We start from the raw sequence: 25,422 nt of genomic DNA, 5'->3' as shown, positions 1-25,422 counted from the left end.
AAATTATTTGATATTATTCACTTATCCATATTTAGACGGACAAATGCTCATATGTCAAATAGCTGTCTTGGTGATTTTCATATTAAACATTTGGTTACTGTACGTCTTAAACGAATAAACATTGTATTGCATTCTGTCTTAGCCTAACCTGTTGAAGTCTCTCTGTCATTAAAGTTAATTAAATATCAAAAGAAAAAAGAAAACTTTTGCATCTTCTGTATCTTCGTAAATAAAGATTAATCCAAACATCCTTTGTGTTGAGCTCTGCTATTTGAAGTAAGTTTAAGGTTTATCATGAAGTTTAGATTTCCTGATCTTTTGCTTCATTAAAGGGATAGTTCACAAAATGAAAATTCTGTCATCATTTTTACATCCTTATGTTGTTCTAAACCTGTACAAATTTCTTTTTTCTGATGAACACAAAAGAAGATATTTTGATAAATGATGGTATGCACACAGCTGTTAACCATTGACTTCCATAGTAGGAATAAAAACCACATGATGGAATTCAATGGATATACCAATTGTGTGCTTACCATCATTTATCAAAATATCTTCTTTTGTGTTTATTAAAATAAAATACAGGTTTAGAACAACATAAGGGTGAGTAAATGATGACAGAATTTTATTTTTGGGTGAATCCCTTTAACAGACAGTAAATCAGATGTAAGAAATACAGTAGAAATATTTAAAATTCACCCTTATTATGTTTGCATCTAATGCGATCAAAAGATTAATTTATGCTTTCTTGATACATGGTTACATTTTCTTTTATGGACTATGGACCCCCTAAAGTAGCTTTGGCCACCCCCTGGCCACCCCATTAAAAAAATTCTAGTTCCGCCAGGATGTTCACAAAATTCTGGAGAGCCAGAAAACTGAAGGAGATTTTAAAGGCTAAAAAAAATAATTAAAATGACTTAAAATTTATTGTACACCAACACCAAAATATACTTCCTGCAAAAGACACACTCATTTCTGTCAGGTCCATTAAGTCAAGAACATACAGACAATAAAAATGATGAGAAAATTTTTATTCAATAGATGCAAGCAGATGAAATTTGGCGGTATGGCTCTGTTCAGGGAGTCCTCTGACCTTTCATGAGCACCATGAAATAGCAGAGAGTCAGAGGTCAGCATCAGGGAACGCTCAGGCAGTTTATGACTGTGAAAGTTAAAATCCCCCCCATGAACAGAGCAGGCAACATGACACAACAAATGGCATGTTATACGACAGGAGGTGGTGGGCAGCTTAAGCGGGCAGCAAGCATGTAGACGCCAACTGAATGTGCTTAAATAGGGCGCCGGTTGGCTTCCATTGGTGGCGAGAGAAGTTAACCTGTTAATGCAGCTCAGCTGGAGCAAATCAGCTGACAACAGTGTTGTTACATAATCGCGTTAGCAGCGTCTTTACTACCTCGCCTGCCAGAACTGACGCTGACACTCAATGTAATTTGTAATAAACAATGCATGTGATTTATGTATTCATCTGTGATGTTGTGTGGGTCCATCAAGCACCAACAAAATAAACACTTCACATATACTTTAATAAGTAGGCTAATCCAAGAACTTATTAAATAAAAAAACACATGGTAAACAAGGGCTGCAAGCAAAACTGAACTTAACGAAATGAAGGACAACACACTCAGGTAATATGGATAGTGAAACAGAAATACTAGAAAACAATGATATAACTGAATCTGACAATTAAACATGATCACAATGTTATTTCTGTATTACCAAATATACTTATTATTATAAAATGTCTTTAAAACTTTAAATTCAGCAATAAAAGCCCTTCTTTATTCAGGTTTGTCTGGTGCACAACCCTGGACACACAAAGGCACTAACAAATCTTGTCTTTTGCTCTCCTCCTTGTTCTTCATCTGTATTTTGATGTTTCCCAGGATTGGCTTCAGAGAATAAGCGTATTCTACCATCCTATATGTTTCCTAGCAATCTCTCATCTTTTTGTAAGACCATTGGTGTGGATATCATTTGGATAGCAGTATTCATCAAAAACTGGGGAACCAGAAGATCCATTGAAGAAAAGTGTGATAAGGAATCTGGTTTTATTAAATTTCCATCGAAATGTCTGTTTGATTTGGTTGCTCTTCCTCGCTGGACTCATCGCTTCCTTTGCTGTTACCTTCTAAGATATCTAAGATCTCTTTATTACCTTGCAGTCGTGCTTTTGCTTTGATGTGGTCCAGTATGGGCTGCATGGCATAAGCGTATTCCATAACACTCCTAGTTTTACCTCCTTTTCCTGGGTATACATAGCCACCGGTGTGAATACCGATCAGTTTACAGTCCGCATCAAAAACCGGAGAGCCGGAAGATCCATGAAAGAAACAAGAGTCATAAGTTATCTGGTTCTTATGAGGCTGCCATTTCTCCTTCAATGATTGTTGTGTCATAACATGATAGAATTGAACATTTTCAGATACATGTTTGTGTTCAGCCTCTTGTCGATTTTCTCTCCCAATGACGAAACATGGATCCAGTTTCTTAAGCCCACCATATGGATGACCTACAATGCAGATCTGACTTCTGTTATAAGGCGAGTTATTTCTGTAATGACTGAACAATTCAGGACACCCACAAATTTCATCAACTGATTTCAATTCAAGAAGAGCATAGTCAAGATGGTTACCCTTCTCGTCATTGTCATGAAAATAAGATATGAGTTGTTTGATCGGTACACGCTTGATTTCATTCTGATCCAGATCTTCATAACCAAATACAGCTGTGAATTCTGCAGGATTGAACACTTTACAGCTACTGATCCCAATCACATGTGCATTAGTGAGGATGAATCTGTTGAAGAGCAAGAATCCGGTTCCTCTGGCAGAACCCTCCATTCGAATCTGACATACGGAGTTAGACAGATTCATGAGCACTTTCATTTTCTTCACCTCTAAGAAATTCTCAACACTTTTATCAAATTCTTCTCTGTAGAAGTTCTGCACCTGAGATTTACTCTTGAGGTTCTCTCGCTCCTTTAGCTTTTCTAGTAAACCTTTAAACTGATCACGCAGAAGTTTTTAAATCTCTTTAGAGTCTGGAATGACTTTAGGTGCAGGCCGTTTAGCTGAAGATCCTGTGGACTTTCCTTGGTTATTGTCTTGGTTTGTTTTGTGCTTATTGTTAACAGGGTTCTGGTTGATGCCAACATCATCTGCCACCTCAGCATCTGACACTATATCAAGTTCAGGGTCCACTTGAGAAGTACATTCTTCTAGACTTTCTGGCTGTATGGCGTCACTGAGAACAACTACTTTGAACACCTTTTGGTTGAGGTGTTTAACAGGGTGTGACATTTCATGCTTGCTCTCGGTGCCCATCTCGGAGAGTGCGCAGTGTTTATTGAATATGATTTTCTTGAATCTTCCATCACGCTTAAGAGCTTTTTTCAATGTCTCTTCTTTGTGTGCATAAACACAAACATACTCAACTCTGACTCTTAAAGCTTCGCTCTTAAGTAAGACATTCACTTTCTCTCCTCCTTTTTTTGCAACGCAGAAAGTAACAAACATGTCAGGGTTACTGCGTGATGGATGTTGCCTTTTTTCAGTAATATTTCGTTGCATAAAAACACCTCCATCATTTTTAATGAAGGTTACTTCTATGGTCTCATCATCCTCAATAAGACAGCAGGGGAAATCTGTTTTCACAGCGGCTCTTGGCATGATCTTTGATCTTTGAATAAGTACAGCTTTGTCTCTGTTTGTACATTTTTCTTTTTCCTTCTTGAAGATCTGACTTTTATTAAGAGCATCTAGTACAGTCATGGATGCATCACAAGCCACTGAATATGTGTCAGAGTTTAATCGAAACTTAAAAGTTTTGTCTTCTGCTTTCTGTTATATGAAAACAAAGAATTGATTATATACAAACACACATTTAAATGAACACCATAGAAAAACATTTGTAATGTAATTGATTCATTATAAGTATTAGTTAAGATATCGACCTGCCGCTGATCTTTTGCAGGTCTCTCTTCAACTTCTTCTTTTGGCACTTTATTCATTCTTTGCTGGAAAATTGTTGACATTAATGTTGTAGTTAATACCTGATTTTCTCTCTACTTTACTAAAAGATTGATAAGTTAACATATGCAACCCAGTCTGTGAAATACCCAGCTGTTATTCTCCAAATCTCATCATTACTAATTAGGCCCTGTTTACACAAGAACGCTCGGGGGTGAAAACGTAAAAATATTTTATCGGATGTGCCTTTCGTATACACAGCGACAGCGTTTTTGTGGCTTAAAAAACGCAAAAAAGTGAAACCACCCTCCAGAAAGGAAATCTTAAAAACGCTCTACCATTGCGTTCCCGTCTAAGGGTAAAAGCGCAAAAGGCAGCTCACACTGGCTCTCGTCGCATACACGTTTATGTCACAGGCATGCGTCAGTTCAGGAAAATAACAACAAACATGTCGGATTATTTTCATACGTCGAACCTTCAAGTTGCCATAGCCGCTGTGATAAATATACAAGAGTCTTTCCTGCAGTTGTACGAAATATTCACAGCTAGTATTACTGATCAGAGAAGGTGAATTAATTACATCTATCAAATTTTTTGATGCGCCAATTCGTCGGAGGCAAACCAGACGGCTTTGGACGAGACCTGCGAAAACAAGAAGGTTGTATGCAGGCGCGTGGACTTGGTGTTGTTGTGTCAGTGCTTCACATTGCCACCTAGCCGCCTGTAGTGCATACTACATTGAATATAACACACTTTTGCGTCACCATATGCATGCAGATTTACCCCCCAAAACGCTCATATAAACGCAGAATAAAATAAAAAGTGATAATGCAACGCCACTTTTGCGTTTTCTCTTCAGATCGTTTCCGTGTAAACGTAGCCTTAGATTATAAGACTTTTTGTCTGGATTTCACAGACAGGGTCACATCTTTACTGTAAACTGTATATTCATTACTATGCATTTACACTCATGCATTTGACAGATGCTTTTTTCCAAAGTGACTTGCAGTGCATTCAAGCTATGTGTTGTAAACTTTGTTTAAAAGTTGTCAAACTGTTTTTAAAAAGTTTTTAAGATTTTAGGTTTGTGTCTTAAATAATTAATTTTAACCGAAGGCAGGTGGATGCTACTCTGTTAATTGTGATGGCTGTGAAAAGAAATGTGATAAAGGGAAGAAGACATTTATATTTACGGATCTCGAAGACACTTTTATCCAATCCAACTTACAGTGCATTACAAGGTATACAGTGAATTTCTTATCAGTATGTGTGTTCCCTGGATTCTATGCGCGAGTCTGCGAAGCTACAGTAAATTGAGAGAGACAGGAAATATGAAGATAACACTGTTACCCACACAACTTAATGAAGTCCTTATGTCTGTCTGCTTCATTTTCTTAGGGAGTGGAGCTTCAGACATGTTTTACCTGCTCAGTGTTTCTATTAAGAGTAAAGATGAACAGAAACAACAAGATTTATAACAACACAGTTGTCTTTATTTAAACGCTTGCTGTATATAATATTCTGAGGTGGGTATTAAAATAAGTCATGTGTCATAAAACAAACACTATGGGGCATAGCAGCAATGATTATGCTTCTGTCCCCTGCACTTTTTTAACCCAGGGCCAAAATTCCAATTATTTTTACTTTCTACATAAAAGTAAATTTTCAATTATTCGTATTTTATTAGTGTTTTTCTTTGGAAAACATACATTCCAAAACATATTATCATAATTTTTACTCCACTACATTTCATCATTTAAAGTTTTTGGTTTATATTAAATATTTAAGTACATTAAACATCTAGTAATTTTTTGTACTTTTACTAAAGTAAAAATTATTTTCGTACTTTTACTCAAGAAAGTAAAAGTACACAATTTTCATGTAATTAGGCATTAAATTAATTTTAATATGCAATATGAATACACAGTATGATTCTAGGCTTTAGAATGTAGTGAACATTTTTTAGTAAAGAAAAGTAATTTTTTTCTCAAGACAAACACTCTGATAAAGCACAGATGCTTGGAAAATGTAATGTAAGTATTATACACCTCTGAATTTGTTATTTAGCTTTAAGTGAACTTAAATCAAGGCAAGCCAATCACAAGTAGGTGTCATGTGACGAATTATTCCTGTCTCGTGCGCGTCAAGCCTGAGGTTTGATAAATAGAAATGTAAGTGATTTATTTAATTATTATTATGGTAGCTAGAAGTATTTTCCTTTCCATTCTCCTAGGTATTTACACTCCATCCCAGTAGGTGGCGGAAATGCAGCAAAAAACTGGTTTGCCAACCGCCATTTAACACAAGGAAGAAGAGGAAGCCTGAGGTTTAATATTTTGGCGGGTTTTATTTGCACTACGACGAGTCCAGAAAAAAAACAACAACTGCGCACTCCTTTCAAACAAGTAATACATAATGTCGCGATCAATTTATGATTTGACCAACATCGGTAAGTATCGTTCCCCAGTAAAGCAGAGTTGAAGCAAAGTTGTATTCTTATCATACTAGATTTTAGTACTTTAATAGCATACTTATTTAACGTCATCCTCTCACAACCCGTGAAAACGTAAATGCCCACTACAGAAGTTCCTGAATCGCCTGAACTTAGGGGTATCTTCTGACCTTTTAATTTAAATTACGCCACAAAAACATAGTTGCTTGTAATTTATGTAAGATTATTTTGGCAACAGCACAGCTGCTGTGTTTCCCTCGCTTTTAAAATGGCTGCAGACAGACAGCTGTACACGTAGCGGTTTAGTATAATCTCAATCCATCCACAACTAATAATGGTAAACCGAAAGTACATTATGCTACTTATTTGGTGAAACTGTAGACCAATACAGACGAACTCACATTTATTCTCATACATGACTTTAAAAGTATAGAAATACGCTTTTAACTGCATTGTCTGAAATAAGGAAAACATTGATAATAAAATAATGTAAATTTTACCTCTGCTAATTTGAATGGGGGTCTGGACTGGAGAGCCAAAATGAGTGGTCGCATGAAACCTTCTCGACAAGTCACTGTTGTAGCTAGAAGGGATACAGATACGGCCAAAATCTCGAGAAATCTCGTCGGATCAGGTTTGTTTTATAACTCACCCCAAACCATTAGGTGTTCGACTTCATGCGGCCCAATAAGAACCGACAGGCGGATGACATCAAAATTCCGCGAGAGTGATTCGTAGTCTCCGAACCCTTTGTTGATCACGCCCATTTTTATAAAAACGAAAGTATGATTACATTTCCCCTTAAGATCTGAATTTAAGTGATGAACCAACATTTACAAATATAAAAATTCAGTAAAAAGTACAATAAATATTACTTGCAAGGTGACATTCAAACTATTGAAAGCTTTAGATAAGCTTTATAATAGACCCTTTTACTGTTTGTACACAATGATGACGTGGCAGCGTATGCGCGCGCATTTAGGCAACGGAAGTATCGTAAGAATCAACAGTGAAGCAACACAAACAGTAAGTTATTTAAAAAAAATTGACTTTATCAACATTTTCAACACAGCTACCAGATCCGTGTACTATAGTGGAGTGGATAAAAGACGTTAGCAGATGGCCAAAAATAAAGTTGCCAGATACATATATAATAATAATAATAATAATAAGTTTATTTTATATAGCGCCTTTCTCAAACCCAAGGTCGCTTTACATTGAAATAGAAACACACAGTCAGATAAACATTACACATGTAACAAAGAAATTGAATACAACTAACAAAACAACAAACATTTAGTTAACAGACTATGAAATGTGTGAAGAGAAGTGTTCGTTAAACAGAAATGTCTTGAGATGGGTTTTAAAGAAAGGAAGAGAAGTACTGTCACGTAGAGGTTGTGGGAGGGAGTTCCAGAGTTTTGGTGCCTGGGCGCTGAAAGACCTACCACCAACGGTGGAAAGTCTAGTGCGGGGAATGAGAAGGAGGTTTTGGTCAGATGATCTGAGCAAGCGGGGGGGGGGAGTGTAAGAAGTTAAGAGGTTGCAAATGTATGGAGGAGCAAGGTTATGGAGGGCTTTGAAGGTGAGTAGTAGTACTTTGTATGTGATCGTATTTACAAATTTCTCACGAGACGAGTGTTTGACAAATTATTTGGCAAACTACTTCCTCTCATTGCTGCTTTTTGATGGTTTTGAGAACAATTACTCACGAGTCGCCCTCTGTCATTTACAGAATTATACAACGGAGAGCATGTCAAGCATAAAAGTCTTGTAGGTTTACTGAGGAGCCCGCAGGTTCAGCAGGTTCACACCGTAGAGTAGAGCCATGCAAATTGCAAGTGTAAACAAGGCTTCAACTGCACAAAGCTAAAAAGAAATCAGCAACTGTGTGTTGATTCCACCACTTGCCGCGTCATGTGTTAAAGGGCCTTTATAGTAAAACACCACAGTTTTTCAATATTTTACTATGTTCTTACCTCAACTTCTTAGATGAATGAATACATACCCATCTTTTTTCAATATGTGGACTTCATCTTTGCACAGCGTGTCATGAATGTGTTAGCATTTAGCCTAGCCCCATTTATTCCTTAGGATCTAAACAGGGAAGAATTTAGAAGCCACCAAACACTTACATGTCTTCCCTATTTAAAGACTGTTACATGAGTAGTTACACGAGTAAGTATGGTGGCACAAAATAAAACGTGGTGATTTTTAAGTGGATAAAAATGAGAACTATATTGTATGGCGGAAGAGCACTTGGTTTGCAGCACTTCGACCTCTGGCGCAGTAACATCATCAGTCCTGTGAAGATGTTACTGCGCGCTGAGGTTGAAATGCTGCAAACTAAGTGCTCTTCCTCCATGCATTGAAAAAAGATAGTTACAGTATGTATTGATTTGACTAAGTTGAGGTAAGAGCATAGTAAAATATTGAAAAATTGTGGTTTTCCTTTAAGTCAAAAGTGTAGGCCTATTTGTCAGCGTTTCACACTCTCTCAGTCGTGCATTAAACTGCATGCCAACGTGCAAGTGTGAATCTGAATTTCCTTTCGCAACAGTTATAATAACACAAATCACATCACACCCAATAACGCAATCGCCCTTCCTTTTTTCCCACTCCAACATTTCAATTATTGCCCACTAAAAGCTGCACAGATATAGCTATTTGCTTACCTGAACTCTGGTGTCTGGTCTGAACTAGTTGATGCAACAGCACCCTGACTGGTTGACTGGCTCAAAGTATTTTGAGTATTTTAAAAATACAAAAATACTCATCTTAAATGTATTTAAATACAAATTACATTTCATTTTTTTCAAAGGCTTTAAAATACAAAATACTATTTTTTGAAATACTGCCCATCCCTGCTCATTTACTTATTTTTGGATAAACTATTATTTTAAAGCTGCTATAGCCATTTATCTTTAGTGAAGGTTTTCATTTTGTAAATTATCTCTTTCTTTATTGTTCCACAACTTTTAATGTTATCTTTATCTACAATTATATATTTTTAGGTGTCCTCTAAATGTAAACGATTTCAATCATCCCATTAATCCAATCTTTCAGTTCTGGGGTTTTAGGGCATTTCAATTTCCAATTGCATCAAATCATCCTTGTGGCTGTAACACACCCAATCTTAATGGTAAATGCATTTTTGTGGTATCACTAACTTATACATACACAAATATAGTGCAGCTGATACCGTTTATGTCTGATTCATTACAGCAAACACTGCTCATATTTTAATAACAGAACCCAGTAACACCGTATTAAAAAATTTTTATGCCCTTTAAGACATTTTAAAATAGAAGGTTTTAGAAAGAGGTTTTGAAATATTGATTAATTGATGACAAACTGTATTTGTGCTGTTTTAAGAAAAAGTAAAATCATCGAATTTCAATTTAAATAAAAACGAGAGGGCACTTATGAAGTTTATTTTCTTTAATTGGTCACATTCCCAAACATTGTGGTTATGAGAACAAATCTAACAATCAACCAAAGGGGTATGTGATGTTTTGGAAGCACCTTATCTTAGATACACCCGTTGTAGGACATATGAAACAATATATTTAAAATATAAAAAATTTTCACAAGGCAAAATAAGATTAAAATCCGTAAACATGTAAAGAAAATAATGAGTATATGTCTGTGGTTCTCAATCCTGGTCCTGGAGGCCCACTGCTCTGCATATTTTGTATGTCTCCCTTATTTAACACAGCTGATTCAAATCATCAGCTCATTAGCAGAGATCTTATTGAATTGAACAGTCTGTCAGATAAAAGAGACATACAAAATGTGCAGAGCAGTGGGCCTCCAGGACCAGGGTTGAGAACCACTGGTCTACATCTATGAAAATCTAAAAATAACCCTCTATAATAGTGACACAATGTTTTAATCAGGACTTAAGACTCCTTTGATTCATCTGATTCCATATTCACGTCTTCCTGCTGTGGTTCTTGCTTTACACCAATGTTTGCTTTTCTCCTTTCAAATTCTTGGAGTGCTTCTTTAACATAAGGTTTCGCTGTCTCGCGGATATTTTCCAGTATGGACTGCATGGAATAGCAGTATTCTATAACACTTCTTGTTTCACCATTGTTGTCTTTGTAGGCATAGCCCCCGGTGTGCATACCAATCAGAGAGCAGTTTCCATCAAACACTGGGGAACCAGAAGATCCATGAAAGAAACAAGAGTTATAAGTTATCTTGTTTTCATGAAGATCTGGCCAACATTGCCATGACACATATGGACAGAAAGGATTTTCAGATATGTGTTGATGTATAGCCTGTAGTTGATTCTCAGTCTCAATGGTGAAGCAGAAGTCAATTTTCTTGCTCTCACAGTTTGGATGTCCCACAATGTAGATCCCACCACTGTTTGGAGGGGGGATGTCATTATAACAATTGAGCATTTGAAGATATTTGCTTTGAGGAGTTTGGTTAATGTCCAGTTCAAGAAGAGCATAGTCATGGTGTTTTCCCTTGTCATCCTTTTCAAGACGGAACGCAGCAAGGTCTGCCTTAATTGGTACACATTCAGTCTTTTCTTTTAAAAACTGATGTTCAAAATTGAAGGCAGCAAAAAATGGGAATAAAGGCATCCTTTGCGGTGAGAGATTTTCCTGAACAACATGTGCATTAGTAAGAATAAATTTGTCAAACAGTAAGAAACCAGTTCCAATGCCTTTCTTGTCAGCTACAATCACACATACGGAGTCAGAAAACTTCATGAGCTCCTTCATTGTGCTCACCTCACAGAAATTCTTAATGCTTTTCCCATATTCTTCCTCAAACAGCTTTTTTACCTGAGAGTTCTCCCGTTCGTTTAGCTTCTCCAATAAACGTTTAATCTGAGCTTGCAGGATTTCTTCAGTGAAGGGAAGAAAGCTTGATTTTTTTTCACTGAATATTCCTGGACTCCAGGAAATGTTAGCTTTATACACTTTAGTTAAAGAACTTGTGGCTTTTTCAGTTTTTCTAATTCTCTTTTTTGGCAGTTTTGGAATCTCATTGATGGGTTGTTCACCTGTGGCAGCTGTGGGAGGATCAGCTGGAACTTCCTTACTTTCATTGACAGCACTTGGTGATGTATTTAATGCTGGTGCCTTTTGAGATTTAACGTGTAACTCAAACTGATGTTCAGAAAGACTGTCTACAGGCAAGGACAATTCATAGCTTGCATCTTTAAAAATGTCCATAAGTTCACAGGGACTGCTGAATATTTCGTCACTGAATCTCCCATCACGCTGAAGAGCAGTTTCAAGTGTCTCTCCTTTAAGTGCATATACACACACATAGTCAACTGTCAGCATCATTTGGTTGTTCTTCATAATTTTTTTCTTTATCTTCCCTCTCGTTCTGATGTAAAAAGCTTTATATTGACTGAGAGGTGAAAGGTCTACAGAAGGCTCTACAACTTCTTGGTTTGCAGAAATGTTTCCTTCATTGCTGATGAAGTTTATATCCAAGATTTCATCATTTTCGAGCAGACAGCAGGGGAAATCTGTCTTCACGGCAGCTCCAGGGACTTTACCTTTGGATGATCTCTGGATGATTATTTCTTTGTTTAGGTGTTTTTTTAGGTGACTTTCAAATGCACCATTTTTTGTAAGTGCATCAAGTACAGTCTGGGATGTAGTACATGCCACTTTATATTTCTTGTATCCTATACGGAACTGAAAAACATGTATTTCCCCTTCTGAATACTGCTAAATTTAGAGAAAAAAAAAACATTTATTATTATACCACTTACAACAGTAACTCAAAACATCTCCGTGACAAACTATACTTGATAAGCTGTAGAATATCAGATGTCTTAAAATAACCAACAGCGTTTTTAGCAATGTTTGTGCTAACCATGGTGTGGAATAATTGACTCCAGTCCTTTGAATTATTTGAAAATAATGCACATCCGCAGTGTAATGACAGTACGCTTCGCGTCGTGCCGCATTTCCACATTGGGTGTGCATTCTTTTCAAATAATTTAACGGTCCGTTGTCATTTTTCCTTACATATTAATTAGCTACAAGTGCGTCAGGATCAATACGGAAGCTGCTGCATCGATGCGCATTGAACACGTCACCAACTTATGACGATGTATTGCCGTATCGATATTTCGAACACTGTAGCTACCTTAATACAAATGTTTCACACATTTAATAAGTGATATTTATTTCCTGATGATTAATAAATTGGAATACAAACCTGCAGCTGAATTGAATGATCCATTTTTCCCTGGAACACTATACAGAATAAATAACAATTGATATTATCATCTTTAGTGGTGGTGGTAAAACTGTCACTCAAGTCCAAAAAGAAACAGAGACGAACACAGATTAAGGTCATAATAAAATATAACCCTTTACTCTCACAACACATGCCCAATATTCCTTACATTATAATAACAACAACTATTAGAGTAAGAAGCATTTCACAGTATTATCTGAAATAATTATACATTTTTTGCCTAATAAATAAGGGTAACTTACCTGGTCTAAGTTGAACGTGTATCTGGAGAGATACGTGGCTTGTTCTCAGCTCTTATTCAGTCCACTTTCGGTTTCAGCACCTGCCAGTCACGCCCAGTTTAAAGAAAACAAAAGTTAAAGGACAAGTTCGGTATTTTACACTTAACCCTTTATAGGGCACTCATTGAAATCTTTGGAAATTCTAATTTTTAACCTCAGAAAGCTAATGGGGGATGTTACAGGCCATTCTTTAAAAAAAATGTAACAATATTTTTCACCTTTGCATTGCAAATCAAGGTCAACGAAGTTACCATATATGAGCACTTGCCTGTCTAGGGTAAAATAAATTACAGAGAGTGAATCTTTAAAATTTGATAAAAAACACACACAAACTGCAAGGGACATTTATTTATTATAGGCACAAACTGCAAGGAACATTTATTTAGAGACATGGTCTTGCGGTACTGATTCTGGCTTGACTGGGTTTACAGGAACAACAATGGTACCCCTCATCTCAGCTGCCGAGCAGACAGCTGCAAAAGAAATATGCTAAATATTAAACCAACTCTCATTTATTTTTTAAGGAAAACAGTAAAAGTGTAATGTAGATCTACTGGAAAAAAGAGTATTGACATAGAAAATATAAAAACATAATAAAAACAGAAAATTCATTCATAACTACTGTTAGTACCACTTATATTTGCTCATAATTGTGTTTTATCATAAACCAATATTTAGTAATTTAAATCAATTCACACAGTAGTAGGCCTCACACAAACAATAAGTACCTGTGTATGCCATTTAACTATAATTAAAAACATACATTTATAAGGCATATGTCTAAAAATGGACATTTGTGCCACTTAGGTGAACGGGGCATATGATCAAATATGGTGCGTTTAGTTTTCAGTCAAACATTAAGCAAATTTTTAAAAATGCTATGCAAATAACAACAATCTCAATCTTTAACACAACTATTCAACCAAATAATTTGTGAGTTACATCAACTTACCATGTTTAGTTATGATGTTATAACTATTGCTGTGGGAGAAGCCAGGTTCAAAAAAGTAATATTTTAGATTTCTGGAAGATGGCTGTGTATGAGGTGCTCCAGGCCACTGCTGATTGGTCAGATGCCTTGATGTTACACTGCATGAAAAGTGGAATTTTCGTCAGAATGTGGCACTGTAGATTGTTGTGAAACTCCAAGTAGACGACTGCGCATGACAATTTGCAGCCAACACCGAAAACTGCCGTAAGTTGTCAGAAGTTGACGTGGGTCTTGCTCTGAAGTTGTCCCCCCTTCCCCTAATTCTAGGGGAGGCTTTAACATGTAAATGAACATGCTGTGAGCTATACAAATGCAAATCAGGGTAGCAGCTGGGGGAGTTTTACTCAGGTGACATTCTGAGAGGTTTTAAACTTTGATTTTAATAAAATCTCTGGTATCAGTATAGCCAAATTACAAACTCTTAAATTGTAGCTTGAATTGATTTATTTTCAAAGTATGCCACACTGTTAACCCAGATATTGTCTTAATGATGTAAACATTACTTAATATTTTGAGTTTTGGACAGATACTTAATAATATATTATACCCATAATCCATTGTCCTTGAATATTATGATTATTTAAGCTTTTTTACAGATTTAAGAATTAATAAGAACTTTAACTACTTAAATATTTGTTAAAATGTCATAGAGGTTTATGCTCTAATATTATTCATGTTGTTTAGTTTTAAATGATAAATTACCATTTTTTGTTTATGAAAGTCACCGTTCAGGTGATCTATCAAAATATTTTCTTCATCATTTATCACAATACTTTCAAAATATTTTTCCAATTTTTTTTTAAACTATCTCTTTAAGTAGATTCAGTTTGTCCAGGCTAACAGTATATATGAATATCTCTGTATGTCATTAGCAATAACCAATGTTAGGTAAAAAAAAAAGATACACAAAACAATTTATTTCAACAATTTTAATTGTTTTAACAGAGTTTTAATCAGGCTCAATTTGTGCATTCTATGCAAACAACATCAAACAACATGTCAAACAACAAAATGTCTGTCTGGAAGGGAATGAAGCAAGGAAACTTGTGCAATTACATCACAGCTCAAATACTGTGCATAGCGGCATGACTACAGTTATTGAATTCACATACTGGTAATCCTGCCATACTTGTCCATCATATACATCTCCTAACACACCCTTTGGCATTTCCCGCTTTGGCCTTTCATCTAATTTCTCTTCAAATCCAAGTCTTTTAACAAGTCCTCCCAGAGACTGCACAACACTCTTGTATCAGTAAGAATGCATTGGATGGACATACTCTTCACTGCTCAAATATGTAGCCTTGCTTAGCAAGGCAGAGCCACATTTCTTCCTTAATGCAGACCTCTGCTGTGGGTGATTATAGAATGGGATGTGACCACAAGTCCTGCAAACCTTTAACCTTTTATTTTATTTTTTTATTTTTTTTTATTTGTACCATCCCGTCTGAGCTCATAGGTTTAAGTAAGCATGTACACTGTTTGTAATACATTTTGGACAAACCACATACTGTAAGAAGTCGTCACGGAGGATACCAGTCAATTTCATCATGGCCAAAAGGTTCATGGCCTGATCACTTCCATGCTCCTCCCCATCTTGTATGTGAGGATAGGCTTCACTCTGCTCCTCAGCAAGGATTTCCCCCTCGTCATCCACATAGTCATCCTATGAAAATGTAATGGACATATTTAAAACACATGCAATGCACATACTCAGCACCACCATTAGACCATTAGAGATTGAAAAGTCCATCATGAATATGGCCATTTGAGATTGAAAAGCCCATCGTTAATATGGTCATTTGAGATTTAAAAAGGTCATAATTAACATGTTCATTTCTCATCAATATGGCCATTTGAGTATGAAAAGATTTGAAAACTGTAGTTGAAAAAGATCATGTGCATCTCAAACAGCTAGCTTTAGTGCAATGAACCAGTTAAGTACTTTGTGGGAACTTCATCCACTTCAACTTCATTTTAGGATTTAATACTTTATAAAGTGTGTTTATACTTTAGTTGCTTTCAGGCACGTGCACAGATAGGGCTCAACCTGTGCAGAACACATGCCCTTTTTGTCCTTACACTCCGAAGTGCCCTTTTTTGGAGGTGTTTTATTATTATTATTTTATATATATAAATTAATGCTATTGTTAAACATTTACCTCTGTATGTGTGTTTTACAAATATATTTATCAAATAAAATTATTAAAAAACTAAATATTTTTGGATCCGCTCAAACTGTCTGTCAAACATCTTAACTCCGCCCCCTGAGTGCAGCGAGCTGAAGTTCCACAGCAGTCAGAGGCAGCTGAACGTCTTGCAACGGTAAATAAATATCTTGTTGTTTGAGTACAATGCTGTAGAAACACTAGTATGTATATAACGGAGCCGAATTATCCATAGACGGGATTGGTCGAGTGGGCAATCAGGGGGCACTAAGGGCTCCAAACTGCGACCAAATTGAGTTTTTGACAAAGCGCGAGCAGTTTTTAAACAAGTGTTCACCCATATGAAGGGCACCCGTGACAACAATACGGAATGCACGGTCGGGTTTTTACCGCTTTTTTTGCATGACGCGTCTCAATCGTTAATCTAAAGTCAACACATCTCACGCGAGAAGACGCGCCCGCGCGGGTAAATGTCTGGCCTACATAAACACCAAAAACATATCAGATTAGAAAGGTCTTAGACATCAGATGCCCAGTTGGGAAAACTGGATAGAGACGAAAAACGTGTAAAGGATACAAGTATGTACATTATATTGCCCTGTCACTCATTACAGTATGCAATCTGGATATAATTTATTGTATATGCATGTTTCTTATGCATTGAATTAGTCAAGGGAGTTGTATGATTATTTGGTTCATAACTTTTTATTCTGAAATCAACTGCATAGAGTTCAGTCTACTTAGTATTTAGTATATTTTTTAGTAATGCAGTTATTTGCACCTTCAAAAGACCAAGGTTCCTGGTCCTCAGCACAGTTTTTGTCAGGTAGGCAGAGATACATGTTGAATATGCTAATGGTATGGCTATAGTATAGTATAATCTCCTATTTTGATCTTTAATCTCCTATTTCCCCTCTTCTCAATCACATATCAATCACACAAACATGTTAACCAAATAATAAAAATTAGCTTATAAAACAAACAGAATACCTTTTTTTCTTCAAACATATTTTAATGTAACTTTATGTAAGCAGAGGAAAAAATTAAAATTAATATATTCTACAATTAAATAAGAGCGAGTTCACAAGAGCACTTCACAAACACATGACTACAAATAGGCCTAATACAGACAAACACCCAGGATGTAAATTGTTAAAGCCAACTTAAAAGGGCAGATATCCTTTGCACTGTATAATGCCAAGCTATCATAAAATGTCATTTTTCATTCATTAATAGTGATTTTTTTTTCAATCATTAATAGCGAATAAATATAAAGCTATTAAGATGATTATTAAGTGATATTTATTTGGAGGGGGTGCCCTTTTTCAGTTTCAGCACATGCCCCTCAAAAGTTCTGTGCACGGCCCTGGTTGCTTTCATTAGTTAACTAACAGAAATTTAAGAGTGGAAAACAATCATGTGGGTGAAAATTGTTAGGTTTTCCCATTTCAGCTCTGGATTAGCATGTATTGAACTTTATACTAGTATATCTGTGATGTATCAGTTTGAGAAAACACACGAGAGGCCGTCAATCTCATTGCTCAGCTCACTTTTTACTAACAGCTTGAACCAAAACACTCGTACAACGTACACTGACCACGCCCTCCCTTTAGCTACGGGAAGATACTGAGTCAAAATGCAAAACTTGAAACATTCAATACATCACATTTACCCTCCCTTTAAAACAAAGGTACACTCGGCTTCATCAGAAACTGCACATAGCAAACCCCAACACAATTATTATTGTTTCAACTAAACAACAATAATAACAATCTTTTTTTTTTATAACAGTAAAATGCCAAACTACATTAAAGACACTGACAGTCCTATACTGTAGCTATTGCAAAAGTGTCAGTTTCATGTATTACAAGTCCAAACGTTTTGGTTGTTTTCTAATTCTGGAAGAACGACGTGGACTCTGAGAAACCCCCGTAACCCCCCCCCCCACAGTCCTTTTGAGGAAACTCAGAAACTGCTTGTTTCTCTTCTTCTGATGCACAGGGTTGAACAGAAGTGTCCACCTCAGAGTCATCAGTCTCTTTAACAAGTTCATCCTCTACAAACCTGGGTCTCAACTGATCACTATGTCTCCTGAAAGTGACATCAGTGTCTCGTCCCTGAACCTGGTAAGACACTGGACCAGTTTGCTTTACTATCACACCTGGAACCCATTTGTTCCCTCCTCCTGTGGTGTTACGAAGATAAACCGCCTCTTTTTCAGAAAAAGACCTCTCCACTGCACGTTGGTCAGGATAGAACTTCTGTAAATACTGCTTCCTACGAACAGTGACAGTGACATCTGGATGAACAAAATCCAGACGAGTGCGTACATGGCGGTTCAGGAAAAAATCTGCTGGTGATTGACCAGTAGTACAGTTTGGGGTCGTGCGGTACTGCATCAGGAAAAGCGAGATCTTATCTTCCAAGTCCATTGTCAAATGTGCAAGTTTCTTCATTCCATTTTTAAAAGTCTGCACATACCTTTCTGCCAGACCATTGGTAGCAGGATGACCCGGAGCACTCGTTGAATGGAGAATACCATTTAGCTGCATAAAGTTTTTGAAATCCACAGATGTAAATTGGGTTCCATTGTCTGTCACAATGTGCTCCGGCAGTCCGTATGCTGCAAACAACCTCCTTAGTCTTGTGATGGTCGCTTGTGAGGTAAGGCTAGGCATTTTAAACACCTCCAACCACTTCGAATAAGCATCAACAAGTATCATGAATGTGTGTCCCTGGAACGGACCAGCAAAGTCTATGTGTAGTCTTTTCCAGCTTTGACCCGGAAATTCCCATGGGTGTAATGGAACTTGACGGGGAGTTTTTTGTTCCATCTGGCACGCCTCGCATACTTTACTGACTTGTTCCAGATCTGCATCTACTTTAGGCCACCACACATATTTGCGAGTGAGAGCTTTCATCCTAACGATCCCTGGGTGACCCACATGTATTTCTTTAAGCACAATTTTTCTCAGTTTATCTGGAATTATCACTCTGGTGCCCCAGAGCACACATCCTCTTTCTGTAGACAATTCATCCCTGCGTGAGTGATAAGCTTTCAAACTCTCGTCCACACTCATCGGCCAACCATCCATTACATACTTCAGGACTTTGGATAACACCTTGTCTCTACGTGTGACGCGTGCCACCTGATCAGCATTCAGAGGAGCTTGTTCAAAATGTTCGGCCATTAAAGCATGAACATTCTCTGACAAAGCCGCTGTGCCGACATCTGTCGTGTCAGGTAAGGGAACCCGTGAAAGTCCATCCGCATTACTGTGTTTCTCAGAAGGACAGTATTCAATATGATAATCATACGCTGAAAGAATGATCGCCCACCTCTGAATCCTGGCTGCTGCCATGGTGGGTAGACTTTTATGTTCTCCGAACAAAGTCAACAGAGGTTTATGGTCAGTTACCATCTTGAACTTCCTTCCCCACAGATACTGGTGAAACTTTTTAACTCCAAAAATGAGCGCCAGTCCCTCTTTCTCAATTTGGGAGTACTTTTTCTCAGCTGGCGCAAGTGTTCGTGAGGCATAAGCCACAGGACGTTCCTCCCCAGTGGGCATGGTGTGTTGTAAAACTGCTCCAATACCATATGCTGACGAATCGCAGGCCATAGTGAGTGGAAGACTGGGATCGTAATGCACTAGAACGCTTTCGTCCGTCAGCAGATCTTTGCATTTTTCAAACGCACTTTGTTCTGACTGTTTCCATTCCCAGGTTACATTATCTCTCAACAGCCTGTAGAGAGGAGCTGCCATGGTACTTTGGTTAGGCAAAAAACGTCCATAGTAATTTACCAAACCCAGAAATGCTCTTAGCTGCTTTACACAGGTAGGTGCAGGAGCGTCCTTGATCGCTGTAACCTTGTCTGGTGATGGATGAAGCCCCTTACTGTCTAACACAAATCCCAGATACTCAATTTGTTTTTTCCAAACTCACATTTTGACTTCTTCACTCTCAAACCATTCTCCTGAAGTCTTTTCAACACTGCTTGTAGCCTCAGCAGATGTTCCTGTTCTGTCCTTCCAGTAACCAGTAAGTCATCAAGATATACGACAACATCCAGATCTTTCATTATGTTCTCCATGATTCTTTGAAAAATCGAGGGAGCTGAACTGACACCAAATGGTAATCTATTGTAGACAAATAATCCTCTGTGTGTGTTAATGGTCAACAGCAGTTTGCACTCATCCTCAACAAGAACCTGCTGGTACGCTGATGCTAGGTCTATTTTAGAAAACACCGTTCCTCCACTGAGCGTAGCCATCAACTCTTCAACCCGGGGTAATGGGTATGTTTCTGTGATAGCTGCTTGATTCACTGTCAATTTATAGTCTCCACACAGTCTTATGGTTTTGTCTTTTTTTATTACCGGTACAATAGGTGCCGCCCATTCACTGTGTTTTACAGGTGAGATTATTCCAGCTTTCTCCAGTCTGTCCAATTCTGCATCAACCTGGGCCTTCATGGCAAAAGGCAGTGGGCGAGCTTTACAAAAACGTGGGGGGACTTCAGGATTTACCAGTATCTTTGCCTTAAGCCCACTGAGTGTGCCTAGTTCATCTTTGAACACATCTGGACACGAATCTAACACCTCTTGAAGTGTCTTTGGTTGATGCACTTGACTGACATGTTTAATTTTTTCCAATTCAAGGTAAGCTTTTGTAGCCAATTTCTGCCACACAGAGCTGGCCCCTCCCCTTTTACTACAATTAAGGGTAGCTGTTCATTTTGTCCCTCATAGCTCACTTGTGCTTTAAACTGTCCCAATACAGGCATAATCTCTCCTGTATAAGTCTTAAGTTTGACTCCTGCGACCTCTAGTGGCTCAGTTGCGAATGCTGCTTGGAACATTTCCTCCGATATGATACTCACGGCTGCTCCAGTATCAATTTCCATCATTATTTCTTTGCCATTTACCTTAAATGTCTCTGTGAATGACTTTTTTTCCTTCTCATCACTTAACAGCGAAAACATGGGCAACTCAGCTTCCTCTGCCTCTACATACTTAGTGTTTTTGTCAGCAAACCGATTACTTTTTCCCCTTTTTCCTCTGCATGCTCTTTTAATGTGACCAATTTTCCCACAATTATGGCACTGTGCACTTTTGAAACGACACACCTGCGGGCTATGATCTTTGCCATGACATCTGTAACACGTCTTTCCTCTGTGATCGGGATGTCGTGCTGCACGCGCCTCCACTTTATGCACTTCCCCTGGGCGCGAGTCATACCCTCTCATCTGCTGCGTGTCTTTTTCTGCCGTCTCCATGCTCAATGCGATTTCAAACGCACGTGCAAACGTCAGATTCGATTCTGACAACAGTCGTCTCTGACAGGCTTCGTTGCGGATTCCACTTACAAAACGGTCACGCAATGACTCTTCCAATGTTGCACCGAACTCACAGCTCACAGCACATTGTTTCAGCTCCGCTGCATATTCCGTCACAGATTCATCAGCTCTTTGGTTGCAGTGATTGAAACGAAATCTTTCCGCAATCAGCAACGGTTTCGGCTCGAAATGGCTCTTTAAAATGTCCACAATGTCCTTGTTAGAGTTGTGACGTTCGCGAACGAACCGATTCTTTTGAACGGCTCATTAACATGAACGATGGGAGCCGAGTCGCGGCTGGAGGGGAGCCGTTCTTTCTGTCGTTCTTTTTTCCTATGCGTGTTTCACACAGATGCACACAAATTAGCTCCTCCGCGAGACAGAACAGTTATAGGGGGAGGGGTGCACATGATGATAGTTGTGCACGCATCGTTCACGTGAGAACTCCAGTGGAAAAAAAACGGTGTGCCCCAGATGTCCTATTTGCAAAGTTTACCGTAATAATAGTATTAATAGTGGACTGTATGTAGACATTTATTTCCATTTTATTTATTCTAATTTGTGGAAGAGTTTGTAGTAAAAGCTGTTTTGCACAGAAATTCATTGCAGCCGGATTTTTTTTAATGTTCATTTGTGAGTAGGTATTGTATGAATAACATAAGTCAACGTAGCTTTACACATACACACATTTTGTACTAAAGGTTAATCCAAAACAGTGATGTCACTGTCTAAGCAGAGGGATTTTGTGCAACCCTATGGAATATAGTCCACACATGACAAATGAGGTTAAAATCAATATTTCAGAATAATTTAAACTCAGATATTGGTGTGTGATATCTGAACTTAATTATTAGACTACAAATCTCACCTCATCATTCCTCCTAGTGATTATTTCCAGGATAAACTGAGATGCCCCTAAGCTGGCTTCTTAAAACTGATTAAATATTTTAAAGAGCCAAAAGAGCCGTTCTTTTGAACGGCTCTTTGAAAGGAACGGATCACCAAGATCCGGATCCCCTCAAAGAGCCATAAATCCCATCACTAGTCCTTGTACGACTTATCTTTTGGCTTTTCAGGTTGTACCAAGTTTCTCAGTAAACCGTAGGTGGATGCTCCCATCACACTCAGCAGGGTCGCAACCTGTTTCTCCTGGCTTATATCGTTTGCCACGAAGAACTGCTCTAGCCGTTCGATATACGCCGACCAAGACTCCACTTTCGGGACAAACTCTCCTAAGTTTCCAACCAGCGCCATTATTTAAACTTTATCCTCGTCGCCAATTTTTACTGTGATGTATCAGTTTGAGAAAACACACGAGAGGCCGTCAATCTCATTGCTCAGCTCACTTTTTACTAACAACTTGAACCAAAACACTCGTACAACGTACACTGACCACGCCTCCCTTTAGCTACGGGAAGATACTGAGTCAAAATGCAAAACTTGAAACATTCAATACATCACAATATCCAAATGTAATTTCATGCTTACCACACAACAGGCGATGTCCAGGAAAAGATGAATGCTTTGGTTATCTGCTGTTTCGTCTGAAAAACAACAAACAGAAGATACCGTTATGCATTATAACGCGATATTCCTATCCAATTATAATTTACTATTAAAATAACAACAACAGTGATAATCAACCACATTTAACTCCAACCTTTTTGTGAGCAAGGGCTGCCACAATGGATAAAACATGCATGCTGGAGGGCTACTTTTTGATATAGTATAGATGGTTTCATCGTACGCACGCGATACACGTCTGGATCCGAACCTTACTTCCGGTTTCGTTTTTTTAATGGTCTGACTAGTTGCTAAACTGATCTCTTGAACAAATGCCTCGTCGAAAATAACAAATGTTTTGGTTTCCTAGGTAATCTATGTGTTGTTTTGTTTGCTTGTTATATAAATAAACTATGTTTAAAGAATTTGTTGTTATTTATTATTAGCGGAGTTTACCGGAAGTTACGTGCGGACCGCGACAGCGGCTTGTTTATGTTGTTACCGCTGAAACGGTCTATACTCAAAAGTTTTTGTTTAACTTGTTGTTTTTATTTTACTTTACTTGTTGATATGTTTTAGTATTGTTTAAAATGTTAACATTCGTAAAGCAAGCCAAGCTTATATAAAAAATATGTAATTATGCTCACCGTTGTCTAAACTGCAATTCGCTGGGTGCATTTCTTCAAATTCTTCAATCACTTCTTTTTCTGGGTCCTCGGAGTCCATTTCACTTTCACCAATCTCTCTAACTCCAGTAAAGTTATCCTCCGGGTCTTTACACATGACGGGACATCACTCACAAGAGGTTAATGACTGGATAGCAGCAGGCTCTGTACGTTATCTGACGTAGCCCTTTTGGATTTTTTTCTCCCAAACTCCATTTTTGAAATAGCGCTTTCTGTGGTCAAAATACTGTGTATGACACACTTCAGTGTTGCAATGTTTACAGAAGCGCCGAGGTCGTTTCTTCAGTCTTGGGACTTCCATCTTTCAACTGACAGCACACTGTGTTGATATCACACAGAGCTTCCGGCACATCGCGTTTGTTGTTTATATCATACGCATGCGCGCACGTCTCACAAGATTTTCCTTATATCAATAACCTCGCATGTGATTGGAGGAGCCCGACAGGCTTCTCGCCTTCGTCCAATCACGTGCAAGGTCATGGCCACGGCTCACACACACAGCAGTGTCGACGAGCGTAACAGACGTTTGGTTTGGTGTTTGTAACTCTCCAAGAAGAGAAGACGGGTTCACAATCCCAAGATTGCGGTAAGAATAATTTTATGTACAAGCATATTTTTTGAAGTAGCCCAAGCTGTGTGTTTTATAACTAAGAGGTGTTTTTTGTCTTGTAATTTTTAAGAGGCTGTACGGCGTCTCTGAGGCACACTGCAGGCGCTATGAACCAGAGCAAAGGTAACGTTACGATTTAAAGAGTATGTTTTTATTCTTGTATAAGGAAATAGATACGTTAATAGATCCGAGCTTAAAACCGCACATTTTGTTTTCACAGACTAACGTCGCCTCATAACAAAGCCGTGACCTCCGATTTGCTTGGGGCTATTTCAGCAAGTCCAGATTTACTGCTGAGAATGACGACATTGTTTGTAAGTATAACTTCTAATGTTTTTCCTCATTTCTTGTTTAATTGTACCGTGACTCTTTTTATTGATACCAGTCTCATTTAATTGTTTTCCAGCTGCTCGTAAGACGTATTATGAGTCGGTACGCCGGAGTTTCAGATACAAACAACCTGAACTCGCATCGCAGGCGGAAAATGCGAAAAGTTTAGCTCGGAGTCGATCCAGAAGAAAAAGGGTAAGATTTATTATATTAGATCAGTTTTTTGTTAATGTGAGTATTTTTCAGGTCATTTATTGTCTTTATTGATTGTATTACAGTTGCTGGAAGCGAGACGAAGTGTGCTGGCTGAGGATGAGATGGACATTTGGAAGTGCGCCACCATAGATCTCATATCTGATGAGGAAGACGGCATTGTTGGCGGGGTGTCTGGATGGATTGTGCGGCCACCGCCCTCTCTCGCGGCCTGGAACTCTCCGAGCTCTGTGCCACGCTGAAATCCAGATTAGAGGCGATACCAAAGTACAGGGCAACTCACCATATACGCCTGAAAAAGTGACTTTTTTACAACGTTTTTGAGGTTTTTTTTTCAACACTTTGATCACTTTGAAAAAGATTTTTAGGGATCTTTCCCGAACGTACTTTTTGACGTGTTTGGAGGACAATATAAGAGACATTATGCCGCTTTGTACATAGTTGTGTGTTTATAAATAAAGCTCTTTCTTTGAATAAACAGCTGTGTGTTTATAAATAAACCTCTTTGTTTTCTCTTATATTCCTTGATGTTGTGAATAATGTAGTACATAGCACAATGACACACAACATGTTGTGAATATATAAAAAATGATTATAAAATAAATTATTT

At 37.9% G+C, this 25,422-nt stretch overlaps 1 protein-coding gene, 1 long non-coding RNA gene and 1 pseudogene across 5 annotated transcripts; 1 reads left to right on the top strand and 2 right to left on the bottom strand.

Annotated features, from left to right (window-relative positions):
• Positions 1–1,084: 1,084 nt before the first annotated feature.
• Positions 1,085–7,083, bottom strand: LOC135732733 (serine protease FAM111A-like; annotated as a pseudogene).
• Positions 7,084–10,257: 3,174 nt separating this feature from the next.
• LOC135732159 (serine protease FAM111A-like) lies at positions 10,258–13,028 on the bottom strand. Of its 4 annotated transcripts, none has more exons than XM_065250055.2 (3): positions 12,933–13,028; positions 12,649–12,686; positions 10,258–12,149 (listed from the first exon to the last, which is right to left on the bottom strand). In XM_065250055.2, exons 2-3 carry the CDS (start codon positions 12,670–12,672, stop codon positions 10,347–10,349), a joined length of 1,827 nt encoding a protein of 608 aa, XP_065106127.1. In that variant the 5' UTR covers positions 12,673–12,686; positions 12,933–13,028; the 3' UTR covers positions 10,258–10,346. The 4 variants fall into 4 exon arrangements, with proteins under 4 accessions (XP_065106127.1, XP_065106126.1, XP_065106124.1 ...); XM_065250054.2 differs by having other exon boundaries at positions 10,258–12,152; positions 12,933–13,025; XM_065250052.2 differs by lacking the exon at positions 12,933–13,028 and having other exon boundaries at positions 10,258–12,152; positions 12,649–12,839.
• Positions 13,029–24,338: 11,310 nt separating this feature from the next.
• LOC135732160 (uncharacterized) lies at positions 24,339–25,012 on the top strand. Its single transcript, XR_010526718.2, has 4 exons — positions 24,339–24,392; positions 24,490–24,583; positions 24,676–24,794; positions 24,878–25,012. It is a non-coding gene; the product is annotated as an uncharacterized lncRNA (long non-coding RNA).
• Positions 25,013–25,422: the final 410 nt, after the last annotated feature.

This window comes from Paramisgurnus dabryanus, chromosome 5 (genome assembly GCF_030506205.2).
Source record: "Paramisgurnus dabryanus chromosome 5, PD_genome_1.1, whole genome shotgun sequence".
Classification (NCBI taxonomy): domain Eukaryota; kingdom Metazoa; phylum Chordata; class Actinopteri; order Cypriniformes; family Cobitidae; genus Paramisgurnus; species Paramisgurnus dabryanus.
This window is presented reverse-complemented; position numbering and strand designations above follow the sequence as displayed.